This window comes from Trichomycterus rosablanca, chromosome 18 (genome assembly GCF_030014385.1).
Source record: "Trichomycterus rosablanca isolate fTriRos1 chromosome 18, fTriRos1.hap1, whole genome shotgun sequence".
Classification (NCBI taxonomy): domain Eukaryota; kingdom Metazoa; phylum Chordata; class Actinopteri; order Siluriformes; family Trichomycteridae; genus Trichomycterus; species Trichomycterus rosablanca.
In genome coordinates this window covers 10,787,745-10,802,600 of record NC_086005.1, presented here as the reverse complement: position 1 = coordinate 10,802,600, position 14,856 = coordinate 10,787,745, and the positions used below count along the sequence as shown (strand labels likewise).

General features: G+C 38.4%; 2 protein-coding genes across 6 annotated transcripts in view; one reads left to right on the top strand and one right to left on the bottom strand.

The window, feature by feature from the left end:
- The window catches only part of rps25 (ribosomal protein S25), a 240,040-nt gene that overhangs the window by 50,867 nt on the left and 174,317 nt on the right, over positions 1–14,856 (bottom strand). Inside the window, exon 1 of one of the 4 annotated variants that reach the window (XM_063014576.1) lies at positions 127–131. The exons of the other annotated variants lie outside the window; for them this stretch is intronic. Coding sequence (XP_062870646.1) covers positions 127–128 — 2 coding nt within the window. The 5' untranslated portion in view covers positions 129–131. Of the gene's footprint in view, positions 1–126; positions 132–14,856 lie in introns of those variants that run through there. 4 annotated transcript variants of the gene reach the window in all.
- Positions 2,609–13,787, top strand: ei24 (EI24 autophagy associated transmembrane protein). Of its 2 annotated transcripts, none has more exons than XM_063014419.1 (11): positions 2,609–2,697; positions 3,963–4,087; positions 4,248–4,393; positions 4,908–4,968; positions 5,670–5,736; positions 5,844–5,968; positions 7,394–7,513; positions 10,260–10,371; positions 10,462–10,573; positions 11,382–11,456; positions 11,854–13,787. In XM_063014419.1, the coding sequence occupies exons 2-11, from the start codon at positions 4,046–4,048 to the stop codon at positions 12,014–12,016; spliced, it is 1,023 nt and encodes a 340-aa protein (XP_062870489.1). In that variant the 5' UTR covers positions 2,609–2,697; positions 3,963–4,045; the 3' UTR covers positions 12,017–13,787. The 2 variants fall into 2 exon arrangements, with proteins under 2 accessions (XP_062870489.1, XP_062870490.1); XM_063014420.1 differs by having other exon boundaries at positions 2,615–2,697; positions 4,020–4,087.

The window sequence follows — 14,856 nt, the reverse complement described above, 5'->3', positions numbered from 1 at the left end:
CACACACACACACACACACACACACACACACACACACACACACAGCTATTCAGGCACGTGCACAGATAGACCCCTAGTGGTGCTCAAGCACCTGCCCTTTTGCCCTGGATGAGAAAAGTGCCCTTTATGCTGAAGCCCAATTTTTTCTACATTCATCAATATTTAAAAATAAAAATGACCCTCTCTGTCATCAATTCCCCCCAAAAGTGTTTTGATATCTGACGGGCATTTATTTGAGTTCTTGTGAGAATTCTGCCCCGATGTGACCTTGCCCCTACCTCCTCCTCCTCCTCCTCCGGTTAGCACTCATGCAGTGCTGAGCGCCAGGCCAAACCGCTGCTACACACTTCTCCTCTGACCCGCAGCATCAGACAGACAGGTAATGACAGTGTTTCATACAAAGAGAATCCATGCATAACGCATGGCCTACACGTTTTGTAATCATGAGTCATGAAATACGTGATTTCAAAGCCTCGTCCAGCTGTTTACTGACGTTTGTCATGTTTAATGAAGGAAGAAGGAGACAAACTGCAGCAGACAGACAGAGAATTTAAAGACAGTTTTACTGTTTTACAAATTAGACAAGTTCACTGGTTTTGTTTCATTTAAAATCTTGCTTATTTTGATGTGAAAGCCTGAAGAAAAAAAAGCATGAGCACAAACATTTTGCAGGAGAATGTCAAGTAGCTCTCACAGTAAAGTGTTGAAAATAGATACAAACATACAATATTTTATAATTACAGCATCCTGGCCCAAACGCTGTGTAGGAAAAGCCACCTTTAGTCAAGGAGTTATTTTCATGCAAGCATTTATACTTCAACAGTTTACAAATGAGAAATAATTTTGCTAGGTAATTAACATTACAAACTAATATATGTAGAAGGCTAAATATAATGCTCTATGATATAAAACAGCATACAAAAAATGATGAATAAATAGGAAAATGTTATTTAGATGTCTATTTGATTTTATTGGCATAATAATAGGCCCATTGTTGGGCGGCACGGTGGCTTAGTGGGTAGCACTGTCGCCTCACAACAAGAAGGTCCTGGGTTCAATCCCCAGGTGGGGCGGTCCGGGTCCTTTCTGTGCGGAGTTTGCATGTTCTCCCCGTGTCCGCGTGGGTTTCCTCCGAGTACTCCGGTTTCCTCCCACAGTCCAAAAACATGCCACCAGGTTAATTGGAAACACTGAATTGTCCTATAGATACCTAGCCCGGATAAATTAGGGAGGGTTGTGTCAGGAAGGGCATCCAGCATTGTGCCAAATCAATGAGCGATCATGAGGATGACTCGTTGTGGCGACCTCTGAAAAAGGGAAAAAGCCGGAAGAAGAAGAATAATAGGCCCATTGTTAACATTAACTACCCAAAGTGGGTTTCTGATTTGAAATCAAAGGTAGGTCTTAAGTTGAGCTACATGACAGTCAGGTGAGGTAAATTGGTACTAGTAATGTTATATTATTAGTGTAATGCTTCAACATTTTCAGCATTTAGCAGATGCTTTTATCCAAAGCGACTTACACAATGAGCAATTGAGAATTAAGGGCCTTGCTTAGGGACCCAACAGTGGCAACTTGGTGGTGGAGGGGCTTGAACCAGGAACCTTCTGCTTACTAGTCCAGTACCTTAACCACCGAGCTATCACTGGCCCAGTAGAAAACAGTAAAATGATGTATACTGTGTTCTCCCCTTTATAGAGATTCAGTAAGTCACTCTTGATTATTATGCACAACATTGATTTATCTCATTTTCAAATTTTGCAGCATAATGCCAAGAAAAGAAAGGTTACAAAAGCAGAAAGAAAAGGAACTACAGCAAGCAGCTCAGGGTAGCAGCTCTCTTTTATCCTGGATTAGGCCATCTACCAGTAAAGCAAATGAGGGAGATGTATCAGTATCAGTTGTTTGGTTATTAAAATGCACGCACAATATGGCCTTGTTTTTGCCTGTTTTTCATTTATTTATGAAATTTGATAATTTGAGTTATTTGATTAGATGTGTATTGATTGTGTTAACAAAAATAAATATATAAGTTAAATATCCTACCGTGTTTTTTTTATTTTTTATTAATAATTTTGGCGATGGGTGCCCTTTTTTTTGGCTTGAGCACCCGCCCCCAAAAATGTCTGTGCACGTGCCTGCACCTATACAAGATCACATCCGGATTTGAGCGACTTATCCCATTTTTCATGACGGACTAATTCTCTTGAGTCTTTATTAAACTGACAAAATGATCAACTTTATTGTATTTTGTAAATAAAAACATTGTTTACCTTTTATCACCTTTTATTTGTTTACATTGTTATCACTTTTCCTATTATTAGGACGTTTTAATAGTTTGAAAACTGAGGACATATTTTCTTTCTACTTTAATCAGTTAAGTAAAGATTTAAGAAAAATAACAAACCATAAATTCATTTTTATTGCGTTTTACAAAACGTCCCACACCACATATATCTGCTATAATCAATTGCGATCAAGATTATTTTCAAAACAGTATTTAACCTTTAAAATGCAGAGGTAAAAAAAATATGTATATATCAATGAATAAAATTAACTACACTTCCCGTCATGCTCTGTAGCGGTGACAAAGCGCATGCGCTGACTACTTTACTGGCCTGATGTGTTTGTTCAAAGCAGAGCTTAAAAACAAAGGTTTTAAGAAGAAAGAAGATTTGAAGAAATTGAGTATATGAGGTATGGACGTCTTTACTTATCTGCATTTTTTATTTAAATAATAATAATAGTATTTAGTACATAGTAGAGCTTTTCATAGGCTATATGTGTGTACTTGTGTTTACAGCTAACCTGGTTAGCTTTGTAAGGAGCGCTGTTAGTGTTTGTGTATCAGATACAACAACACTGATGGGATTGATTTGCAACAAACATAACATAAACATCTTATTTAAAGTACATTTTTATTAAAATAATTAAAGAATAGTTTAAATGTAAAGCTGTCATCATCGCCATTGTTTACAGTCTGGTGAAAAAGATAAAATACAGAGTAAACAAATGTTCAGAGTAGCTGACATCTAGAACTCAGTTATGAAATACACACATTACACCAACCCTACCCATATTTTACCACTCATATCCATGTTATACCACCCGTACCCAGTTTATACCAGCTGTGCCTGCTTTTTACCACCCATACTCAATAATACCCACCTTCTACCACCTATACCCACTTTATACCATTCATACCCCGTATATACTACCTATACTCACCTTATATCATCCCAGTATATATCCATAACCGCATTATATACCCAGTATATATCCATAACCGCATTATACCACCTGTGTCCACTTTATACCACCTGTACCCACTTTATACCACCTTTACCTAAACTGTAACACCCGTGACCACCTTGATGTTCTGGGCGGCACGGTGGCTTAGTGGGTAGCACTGTCGCCTCACAGCAAGTAGGCCCTGGGTTCGATCCCCAGGTTGGGCGGTCCGGGTCCTTTCTGTGTGGAGTTTGCATGTTCTCCCCGTGTCCGTGTGGGTTTCCTCCGGGTGCTCCGGTTTCCTCCCACAGTCCAAAGACATGCAAGTGAGGTGAATTGGAGATACTAAAATTGTCCAAGACTGTGTTTGATATAAACTTGTAAACTGATGAATCTTGTGTAATGAATAACTACCGTTCCTGTCATGAATGTAACCAAAGTGTAAAACATGATGTTAAAATCCTAATAAACAAACAAACAAACCTTGAAAATGTGTTAACATGCTCTGTTCATGAAACAGAGGTTTAAACATTTTAATTACTTTGTATTTGCTAAATTAAACAAATTTAGGGAAAAACGATGGGTACTTTACTAAAATGAGCAGAAACAAACTTTTTCACTTAAAAAAAAAAAATCAATAACCAGGGATGTTTCAACTTTTGCACATGACTGTCTCTACTCTTGCTATGGTTTAATAAATGAATGTTGTAAAAATGTATTTTTCTCTGCAGTTTACGGGAATTTTCCTCTCCTATCATGAGATATTGTAGTCATCCTTTCTTCTGCAGTTGATGATTCTCCAGCTGGCTTGGAGATGACGGACAGTGTGAGGGCGTTCCTCCGCAATGTGGCAACGGTTAGTACCTTTTTCCCCTCATTAACAATGCTCAGTTTTATCAAACCTTGGATGATTAGTTCCATATTCAACAACTGCAAAATTGTCTATAATCCTGACTTCTTCAAAACCCTCTTTTTAAACATACCATGTTTTTGCTTTTATCTTGTTTGGCCTATAGGGGATAAAAGATTCTATTCTGGGTATTGGAACAATCACCAAGCTAGATGCTCGCATACAACAAAAAAGGGAAGAGCAGAGGAGACGAAGAGCCAGTGGTCCACTGGCACAAAGACGGGCTCAGAGTCAAGACCGCAAACAGGAAAAGTAAGTGTGATTAAAAATCTGTTTTCATTCAGTTGGGGCTCTCAAACCACTGGTCTCTGACACTGTTAAAGGGTCCACGGTTTGTTTGAATTATTGATTTATTTCTAATGGTTATTATAGAGATCACATCAGCTACTATTGTTATAGTTTATATAATAATTAAATAATTGAACTACAAGCCTTTAAAAGTCTAAGTGCCTGAAGTTGTCACGTGAATGAAATGAGTTTAAAATGATACCAGTTACAGAGGACATGGTTCATTTTTAAAAATAAGACACAGTATAGGATTCATATAGAATTCATTTGAATTTGAAATGTATTAAAAGACACTTAAGATGTATGGTAAATTCATAACATTTGGAAATGATCTTCTACAGGCTTGGAAAACAATGAAACACAGAGTCTGGAAAATGTATACAATGTTAAAAGGTGTTGCCACTCAATAAATAAAAAATGTTGCTCTAATTATTTTTTTAAACTGTTCTGTGTCCTGCTCTTCCTTTTTGTTTTTTAGTGAGCCCAAACTGGCGAGTAGGATTTTTCAGTGTTGTGCCTGGAACGGAGGTGTATTTTGGGTAGGTGTTCACCATATGAATAAATGTGTATGGAATATGTTAACGATTTAATTTGTGTATTTTCTTTTACCTGCTCCGATATTTTACTGGTCTGCAGACATGATTTGGCACAGTTTTATGCTGGATTTCCTTACTGATGCAACCCCTCCTTATTTTATCCAGGCTTGGGACCAGCTAAGCGGTTTAGCTATCCTCACACAATTTCTTTCTCCAAATTATTATTTACTGATGACACTAAACATGCTGGGAGTAAATCATGCTTGCCTACTACATCTGGGATCCGAATCCCCAGCGGTGTTATTAACATACAGACATGATTGACTGTGTCTTAGGGTGGGTGGCCAATGGCCCTGCAATGTATTGCCGTCTTGTCTTCAAGGAAACGGGACTTACCGTCCATGACCCTGACCAAGATAGAGTGGTGGTAAACATGAATGAATAAAAAAGTAAACATACTTATTGTGGTATGAATTATGCAGGGAATTTTTACTTATAGATATTCTTTAATGTGTTTTTATTTCTGACATCCTTACATCCATTGTTCAGCACTAATCACAGTTATTGACAATTACTCAACAGTGTATAACAAGAATAAAAAAATATGAAAATAAATAATAAAAAAAAACTAAAATAAAAAAGTTTTTTTGTTTTTAAATGAACTCATATGTTTAAGTAATGCATATGTTGTGTTCCTCTCACAGCTGAGTCTGTTTCTTTTCTACCGAGTATTTATACCACTGCTTCAGACTCTCACAGCAAAAATTATAGGTATGTGGATCTCTTCCAGTTTTCAACTAAGCATGCTGGATTTTGTTTTATTTCAGTACCTGTTATCTAACAATTGCTTGATTTGTGTTTTCCTGTTTCATTTTAAGGTGACCCCTCTCTGCATGGAAATGTCTGGGCATGGTTGGAGTTCATCTTGACGTCAGTGTTTAGTGCGCTCTGGGTTTTGCCTCTGTTTGTACTTAGCAAGATTGTCAATGCCATCTGGTTCCAGGTGAGGCTTCACATAACTAAGTACAAACAATTATCTGATAATTCTTCTTTATAATGCATATACAAACCAGATCTTCAGTAAAGTTGGGACATTTTGTAAAGTGCAATAATTGTATTTTGTAAATAGAAACACATTTAGAATTTGATGCCTGCAACATACTCAAAAAACGGTGTGACCAAGGTGTGTTTAGCACTCTGTTCCATCACCTTTCTTAATAATGACACATTTTAATTGTTTGGGAACTGAGAAGTTTTGCAAGTGGATTTTTTATTTTTTTTTGCCTTTTCTTGCCTGATGTAAACCGTTTATACTCGCCATTGTCTGATTCTCTTCATGATACATTTTCAATGGGAAACAAATCTGGACAGCAGCCAGGTTAGTCAAGCACACACACTCTGTGTATACAAAGCCATGTTTTTGTAAATTGTGCAGAATGAGGTCAGAAGTTGTCTTGTTGAATTGTCCTTGGACTTCCTGGGAAAAGATTTTGCCTTGATAGCGACATATGTCTCTCTAAAATCCCAAGGCAAGGAATTCAGTTATAAGTGGTATTGTGGCTGAGATAAACATGCCGCGGTTCTCATTGGGAGTGACAAGGGTGGACAGGATGGATGTTTTAAAGACATTGTTGGGGAGGCTGGATTGAGATGGCTGCAGAGGAGTGATCAGAGTACTGTCAAGAGAACAGTGTCGAGGATGGAGCTGGCAGGCAGAAGGAAGAGAGGAGGCCAGAGATGAGGTGCAGTTATGCAGTGAGAGAGGACATGCAGGAGGTTGGTGTGACGGAGAAGGATGTTCAGGACAGGACAAGAAAAGAAGAGGACAAAATTATTACAGTTTACAACACAGTTTTTTTTTTAACCCCTTTTTCTCCCCTTTTAGCGCATCCAATTGTTCAATTAGCATCGTGCTTCCTCTCTGTCTATGCCGAACCCTGCCCTGACGGAGGTGATTGAAGCTAACCCGTATCCCCTCCGAAACACGAGCAGCAGCCAGATGCATCTTTGCCACCCACACATTGACGAGTTTGGCGCCACCTAGCGTTGCATGCGGAGAGACACACCCTAAGGGCACCCCCTCCCATCTCTGTGTAAGCGCCTCCAATCAGCCGGCAGAGAACGCAATCGCATTCTGACAGAGAGAGACCCACATCCGGTTCTTTGTCCCACCCCCCACATGAGCAACCGGCCAATCATTGCTCATATAGCCACTCAGCTTCGAACCGGTAAAGCAAGGCTGGATTCGATACCACGCTCTCAGAATCCAGCCCTGGTTGCAGCGCGTTTCTTTTTACCGCTGCGCCACCTGAGCGGCACAACACAGTTTTAATGACTTGTATCGGAGCATATATGGTAAAACCAAATCCCATACACAATTTCTTTGACTATCCCCATGCAAAATGCCTTTTTTCATCTCTTTTGACAGGACATTGCTGATATGGCTTTTGAAGTGTCTGGACGCAAAGCTCAGCCATTTCCAAGTGTAAGCAAGATTATAGCTGACATGCTGTTCAACCTCCTCCTGCAGGCTCTCTTCCTAATTCAGGTACTAAAACTTCCATCCTTCTATTAAGCCTAAATTCACATTCACGTCCTTGGCCTGTCAGGAATAACATTGACGAGCATTGTGTGTTTGTGGATATTATTTTCCTCACATGTCTCAAACCACATACAATCGACTAATAAGGTCGATTTTGTAGTATTTAATACAGAAAAAGGCAGATTGGAACACAGACATAGATTTTTGTACACTACTGCCTTTCCTGTAGCCGGAAAAGTCTTAGTCTGTATAAGATGCATACATTATTTAATGCTTTAACCTGTTTTCAATGTTGTAACCTGTGATCATTGTTGTAGATGGACAATAGATGTTTGCAGCTGGATTGGGCTGTTTTGGATACATTTTGTTTAAAATTTGAATAATTAAACCTTTTTTCAATGAATGACGGAGCTTAATTTCGATGCACGGCCATTCATCAGTGTGTATGGCCTTCCAATGCATTGTTCACATTAAAGTCAGTGATGTCTGGTGCATTTTTTTTACAAAGCCAAGAATGTACACATGATCATACACACAGATCGAGCAGCAAGATACACGTAGTCTACAGAGACAATGCAACATGATAAATAAAATGCAAATAGTTCAATACTACAGAAACTCCAGCAGGTCAGGTTCAGCAGGCAGGATTACGTATGCAAATGTGTGCAGACTGCCTATGCAAACTGCATCTGATCAGCTTTAGTTAAAACAAAACCAAAACCACAGACACTTCTATAGGGTGGACGTCGAAACGTTTCATTCACCTCCAAAGTTGTTTAGAGATTTTTTTGCTCTTTTCTAAAGAACAATATGTTGCATTTAGACACCTAAGCTACCATTTAAAGCTCAAAATCTGACCATCTTAGCTTTTATCTATGTCACAAATATTTGAGCATGTCATGTCATGCTATAAAAAAATATATATTGTTAATAAAAATTATTTTTGTGCGTTTAATCTAGTCAGGGTCCCGGTGGGTCTGGATTTTCCCCAGAATCACTGGGCACACACTCCAGGCAAGATGCCAATCCATTGTGAGGCCTCGAGTGAATCTTTTTTTTCTATTTATGTATCCCTCCACCCTGAGACATAGCCAATCATGTCCGTTTAGGCGTAGGACCGATAGCAGAGCTGAGATTCAAACTCGTTTTACCAATAAACCATCCGAACCTCAAGAGTCAATCCTGAGAACGTTTTAAAATCACCAACTTTGAATGAATGGCGCCACCTAGTGAGCTGCAGTGTGTGTTTGTTCAAAAGTGCATCACATTCATGAATTCAGAGAAGCATTATCAGGGTGCCTCATTGGCATCAAGGGGCAATTTTGATGAATCATACTCCCTACTAGGGCTGGACGATATGGCTAAAATTTATATCACGATATAACTCCTAATTTCGGTCGATACGATATAATTCCGATATCGATATGAATAACACAAATGTCAGGAAAAACTGCCAAAAACACCAAAATTGGATGGCAGTACCTGTAAACCTCTTTTCTGGTTTCTGGCAAGAAATACAAGCTGAACACTGAATTAGTCCTTCATCTCTTATCAGCTATTTCGTCTGCTTCTTTTTCAACTGTGAACAGTGGCGGAGCCAGACAATTTTCATAGTGGTGGCCAGACTGAGACCATTGCTCACAGGGGGTGGCACAGAAACTGTCTAAAAAACTGTTATTTTTTTGTATGTGGCTAGTAGCTGTTGATCCAGTAGTGTTTTGGTCACTCACTCATTTACCTATACAGGCAGTGAGTGCCATGTAGAATTACATCAAGCCTAACATAATAAGCTTTTTATTTTTTCTCATTTTCCCTGTGAAAAACTAAAATATAGCCTATAACCTTAACAGAATTTTAAAGATATTCCTTTGCAATACTTCATCATTTGATTGCAAACTTGTGTGTACTGATGAGACTCATTTGAACCCCAGAACATGCCAGTGTGAATGCATGGAAAACAAATTTTAATTTTCTTTCAAGAATATGATACATTCTGACTAACACTATTAAGCCAAATCAGCTTTGAAAATTGACTTTATTTTTAATAGCCTTCTACAATGCTGGTGCTTCTTAAAACTGCATATTCTCTTTTCAATAGAAGTGTTATTTAAATGCTATTAAATTGTCTTTGAAAAATAAAAAAAACCGCCCAATTAGGAGGAAAACCGCCCAATCTGGCAACACTGGAACGCGACTATCCCGTTGGTGCCTTTATTCGTAGCGTGCCACAACTAATAAGAAGTAGTATTAATAACTGGTATTAGTACTCAGTAGTATTAGTACTCAGTAGTAGTACTTCTTCTGTAATTGTGTTGGTGGTTGACATTTATGTTGAGTGTGTAACTGCACTGTTTTGATGGAGAACTACTTGCTTGAGGTGCGCTGTTGAATTGCGTCCCTGTGGGAACCTGCGAGCAGAAATGCTTCCGCAAAAAAGTAACACGGGCAAAGCGCACTGACGTAATGCATATCGATCGAATTTGTTTAAAAATCATATCACCGTTATTGAAACATTTTCTATCGCGATATATATCGATATCGAATTATTGTCCAGAACTACTCCCTACCTGTGTGTGTTCCATGAGGTTACCCATATGGACATGGCAGACTTACCCATCTCCATACAGAAGTCACGATCACATTTGAAACATTAATCATCACATATGTTGATGAGCCAGATTATTATGACCACCTACATCATATGCTGTTGTAAAATAGGCTTAATGTTTTATGTCTTGCTCCTCTGTTTTAGGGAATGATCGTCAGTCTGTTCCCCATCGATGCAATCGGTCAGATGGTCAGCCTCCTGCACATGTCTCTGCTCTATTCACTCTATTGCTTTGAATACCGCTGGTTCAACCATGGTGAGATTATCAGGCCTTGTCATCCATAATGATTTTAATTGAAGTTTTTTGTGAATGCATCTAAATTATGACCTGTCTCTTTTGTGGAAGGAATTGAAATGCACCAGAGGCTGTCGAACATTGAGAGGAACTGGCCATATTACTTTGGTTTCGGTTTGCCCATGGCCCTTCTGACTGCTCTGCCATCTTCGTATATCATCAGGTACAGTTGTAACAAAGTTTTGTGATTGTGGACGAGTCATCACCCATATGGTTTTGTAATATTTGACTGTTACTGATTCACAATAAGATCTGTTCAATGGCCTATTTAAACCTGGTCTTTTCACTACCTACAAACCGAATTACAAAAATATTGAAACAGTGAAATCTGTAAATAAAATCAGACAGCAAATCTATTCCTATATTCAGTTCTATTCATTTTGACACAATTTACAATATAACTAATGTGTTTTAAAGTTTCATCTAATCACCATACTTGTTTGTGTACATATTTGCGAATTTTAAACGCTATTGATTTAACACATTCCAAAAAAAGTTGGGACAGGGGCATGTGTGCATTTTACATTACATTTTATTTTACCATTGATCTGCTGTAGTTTAATAACTGATCACTTTAGCTGCTCAACATTCCAGGGTCTCTATTCTTATATACTGCACTTTATAATGCACCACATTAGGTGCTACCCACGCATTTAGAAGGTGGTTTGGCATTGTTTTGCTTAAACAAGATGGAAAAGAAAAACCTGTGTTGCATAGGTGACAGCATATGTATCTCCATAACTTAGCTGAATGGTGCCTTAGTAGATGTGCACATTGCCCATGTTACTGGCATTAACATACCCTCATACCACATAATTTGTGTTGGTTATGTGTTGCAAAAAGAATCCTTAAAGTTTGTGAGCTAGAACATGCATATCAGCTCATAACACCTAAGCGTCAACAGAGCGATGCAGATTAATTTGAATAAATGCAGACAAAACATAATCCCTTGTGTCTCTTTTTGCTTTTAGTGGCTGTCTCTTCTCCATCCTGTTTCCACTCTTCATCATTAGCGCCAATGAGGCCAAGACCCCTGTGAAGCTTTAGTAAGTGTACTACATCATACATGCTTATTATGCGAAAAAGATATGTATCAAAGTATTTTTTTTTTAAGAATTAAATAACAGGACAGTTCAGAGGATCATCTCGCTTATACTGTTTTACGTACCATAAAAGTGGTGTGGCATGAGGAGGCTTTATTTTATATTGTGCTCAGCTGCACCAAATATGCATTTTTGATTGTGAAATGACGATGAACGTCCGTTAATGGTATGTGACTCAGGACCCCCTAAATAGATTTAGCCACCGTAAAAAATAAAATAAAGATTTAAAGATCAAGTCATTACATTTTGAGTAAAAGATGTATAAAAGGCACCTTTTATAGACTAATAAAGGGTCCATTAAACACGAATGTTCATTCAGGTTTCTTTCCTTCATCCACAGCCACTTTCAGCTACGTCTCTTCTCTTTGGTGGTTCTGATCAGCAACAAGCTGTTCCACAAGACGGTGCACTTACAAAGTTCCCTCACTTCGTCCGCCTCCAGTGAAAAGCTCCAGTCTCCTCACACCTCCCCAAACCGTCACAAATCACCACCCACCCAGTGACCTCCATCTCCATCCTAGAGCCAGTTTCAGTTGGTTTGAATCTTTCTCAGTCATTGAAATGTACTTACTGAGGATAAATGAGGATTTGCTGTAAATGTGAATGGGTAAAGTTAGGAGTGGATTTGGGATCTGTGCCTGTCACATACATTGGACCTTGAAGGATGTGAGTTTTGCTTAATTTGTCATTTTGTTGGACAGATTTTGTACCCATTATGTGCCATTTTGGGTGATTTTAGAGAGACTACAGCACACGTAATTTATGTGCGCTTTTATTTTCTTTTAACCACGTTGCCCTTTTCACTGCCCTGTTTCGGCTGTTTTTAACTGTTTATGGCCTTGTGATTTTAGTTTAACTACAATGACTGTGGCAGAGTTGTGTAATTAACTTGCGCATTGTATCAATTAAAAAGTTTCTAATCCACAAGTAGTGCAACGTTATACATACAGACTTGCAAGCATCTTTCAGTCAATAGATTTGGTTCTTTCTGGGATGTTTTCATGTGCGCTGGTATAAATTTCCATCTTATGGGTAATAGTGCACCCAAGAATAAGGTGTGTATTTACGTATTATCTTGATTGAGAGTCCATTGCCGCTTATATCACCACCGATCTGATCAAGGAGAGCCAAACTATTTCTTTATTAATATATCTGTTTATGTATAAACTAAAGGAAGCTGCTATTTTGGTATCTTTGGATGTTGGCTGATGATGGCATGTTTAACAACTAAGGAAAAAGAGCACAGACTGGCATTAGCTGGTTTCTGGTTTAAATGGTTTGTGCTGGCTAGAGCTGGTCTTATGCTGGGAAAATCAATTAACTCTTAAAAACCTGTTTTAGTGTGAGTGTTGGAGCAGAATAAATAGGTATAGTTGTGTGCCTGTAATCCAAAACAGCAAAATATATACAAAACAACAAAACATTTACACCTACACATTTATACCCTACTAAAATAATCCACAGACCAGCAGGTCTTTGGTGTTTTGGACTCATTTATGTGGGTTTTTCTGCTGATCACAAAACCAACAATGAGCAGCATAAGATCAGTGTAGACCAGCTGAGCTCGTCTGTGCTGTTTCCTCTGCAGGAAAGGCAGATCAAATAATGGTTTAGAGATAAACTAATGATTTTGGAGGTTGACACTGACAAATAAAGTTACTAAACACTTACTGGCCACCTAACCAACACCTGTACACCTGCTCAATAATGTAATTGTTTAGTCAGCTGGTCATGTAGCAACAGCACAATGCATAACAGAATACATTATATGACTTGAGTGACTTCTACTGTGGCATGGATGTGTGTGCCCCACAGGCTGGTTTAAGTATTTCAAACTTCTGATTTTCTGGGATTTACAGAAATAACAATTTTAGTTTGCAAAAAACATCCAGTAAGTGGCAAATCTGAAGACAGAAATTCCCTGTTTCTGACATGCTCAACCTTTAATGGCATTTCTGTATGATCTTATGCATTGTGCTGCTGCACATGACTGGCTGGTTGAATTAGAATTACATAGAAGTAAGCAGTCATATGACCTGAGCATTAGCCTAGTGCTTGCAGTTTCTTTTGCATCCCTAGCTTTATTGCTTATGGATCTCGGAAGGTTACTTCTAACCTGAGGTACCTAATCAGTGTAACCACTCAGTGATGGAGTTGTATGGGGTACTTTTTTTTAGTGTGTTAATGTACGAAATGTGTATTGTTACAAATGCAAGTTAGTATTTGTGAGTGACATTTTGTACAAAGTATTACAATAAATTTTGTCTGTATGCACAGTTTTTTCACTTTGTTTGCCAAACATTTTTGACACCTGACTTTTAAACCTCACATTTAAAATCGTGGGTTTTACTACAGTTTGTTCGTTTAGACATCAGTAAAGCTCTGCACTTGATTTAAAAACAGACACAACAGTAGTTTTAAGAGCCAGCAGTGATTTTAATTTTCACTGTTTGATGGTTTTTCATGCAACTTAGCAAACTTTTCTTTATGAACATCACTGTGGTAGGTCATGAGGTCATTGCAATAACAAAAAGCATTCCTAAACTGTTGCCACAAAATTAGAAGCACACAGATAACCTCATCCTAGATAAAAAATACCAGTTCATCACTCACTCACTGATTCATACTCAGTCATTTAAACTCATTCACATCTGGGTGTGATTTAAGCAGTCAGTTCATCTACTGGCATGTCTTCATGATGGAAAGAAATGCTTTTTTAATAATGTTCTCAGCAACAACAATTGGTTTAAAGGGGCATGAATTTGTAGCAGGGACTTTATTCGTATTCAGCAGCCTTTAAGATCATGGCTCTGTAAAGCTTGCTTGACTGTGGACAGAGTTCTTTTTGTTTAAGCGGTTTCTAATCGATTTCAGACCTGTTTTTTTGGTGATTCTTGAACAACCTGTGACCATCCATTTATATTTTTGCTAGCACAGTTTGACATGAATCTTATTTTAGATCATGACACAGAGACCATTGTTCCATGTACAGTACTTAGTAGTGGGAGCTTTTGAACTAGCTGGGTGGCACGGTGGCTCAGTGGGTAGCACTGTCGCCTCACAGCAAGACAGTCTTGGGTTCGATCCCTAGGTGGGGTGGTCCGGGTCCTCTCTGTGTGGAGTTTGCATGTTCTCCCCGTGTCTGCGTGGGTTTCCTCCAACAGTCCAAAGACATGCAAGTGATGTGAATTAGAGATACAAAATTGTCCATGACTGTGATTGACATTAAACTTGTAAACTGATGAATCTTGTGTAACCAGTGACTACCTGTCCTGTCAATGTAACCAGAGTGAGTAAAACATGACGTTAAAATCCTAATAAATAAATAACTTTCGAACTAGCC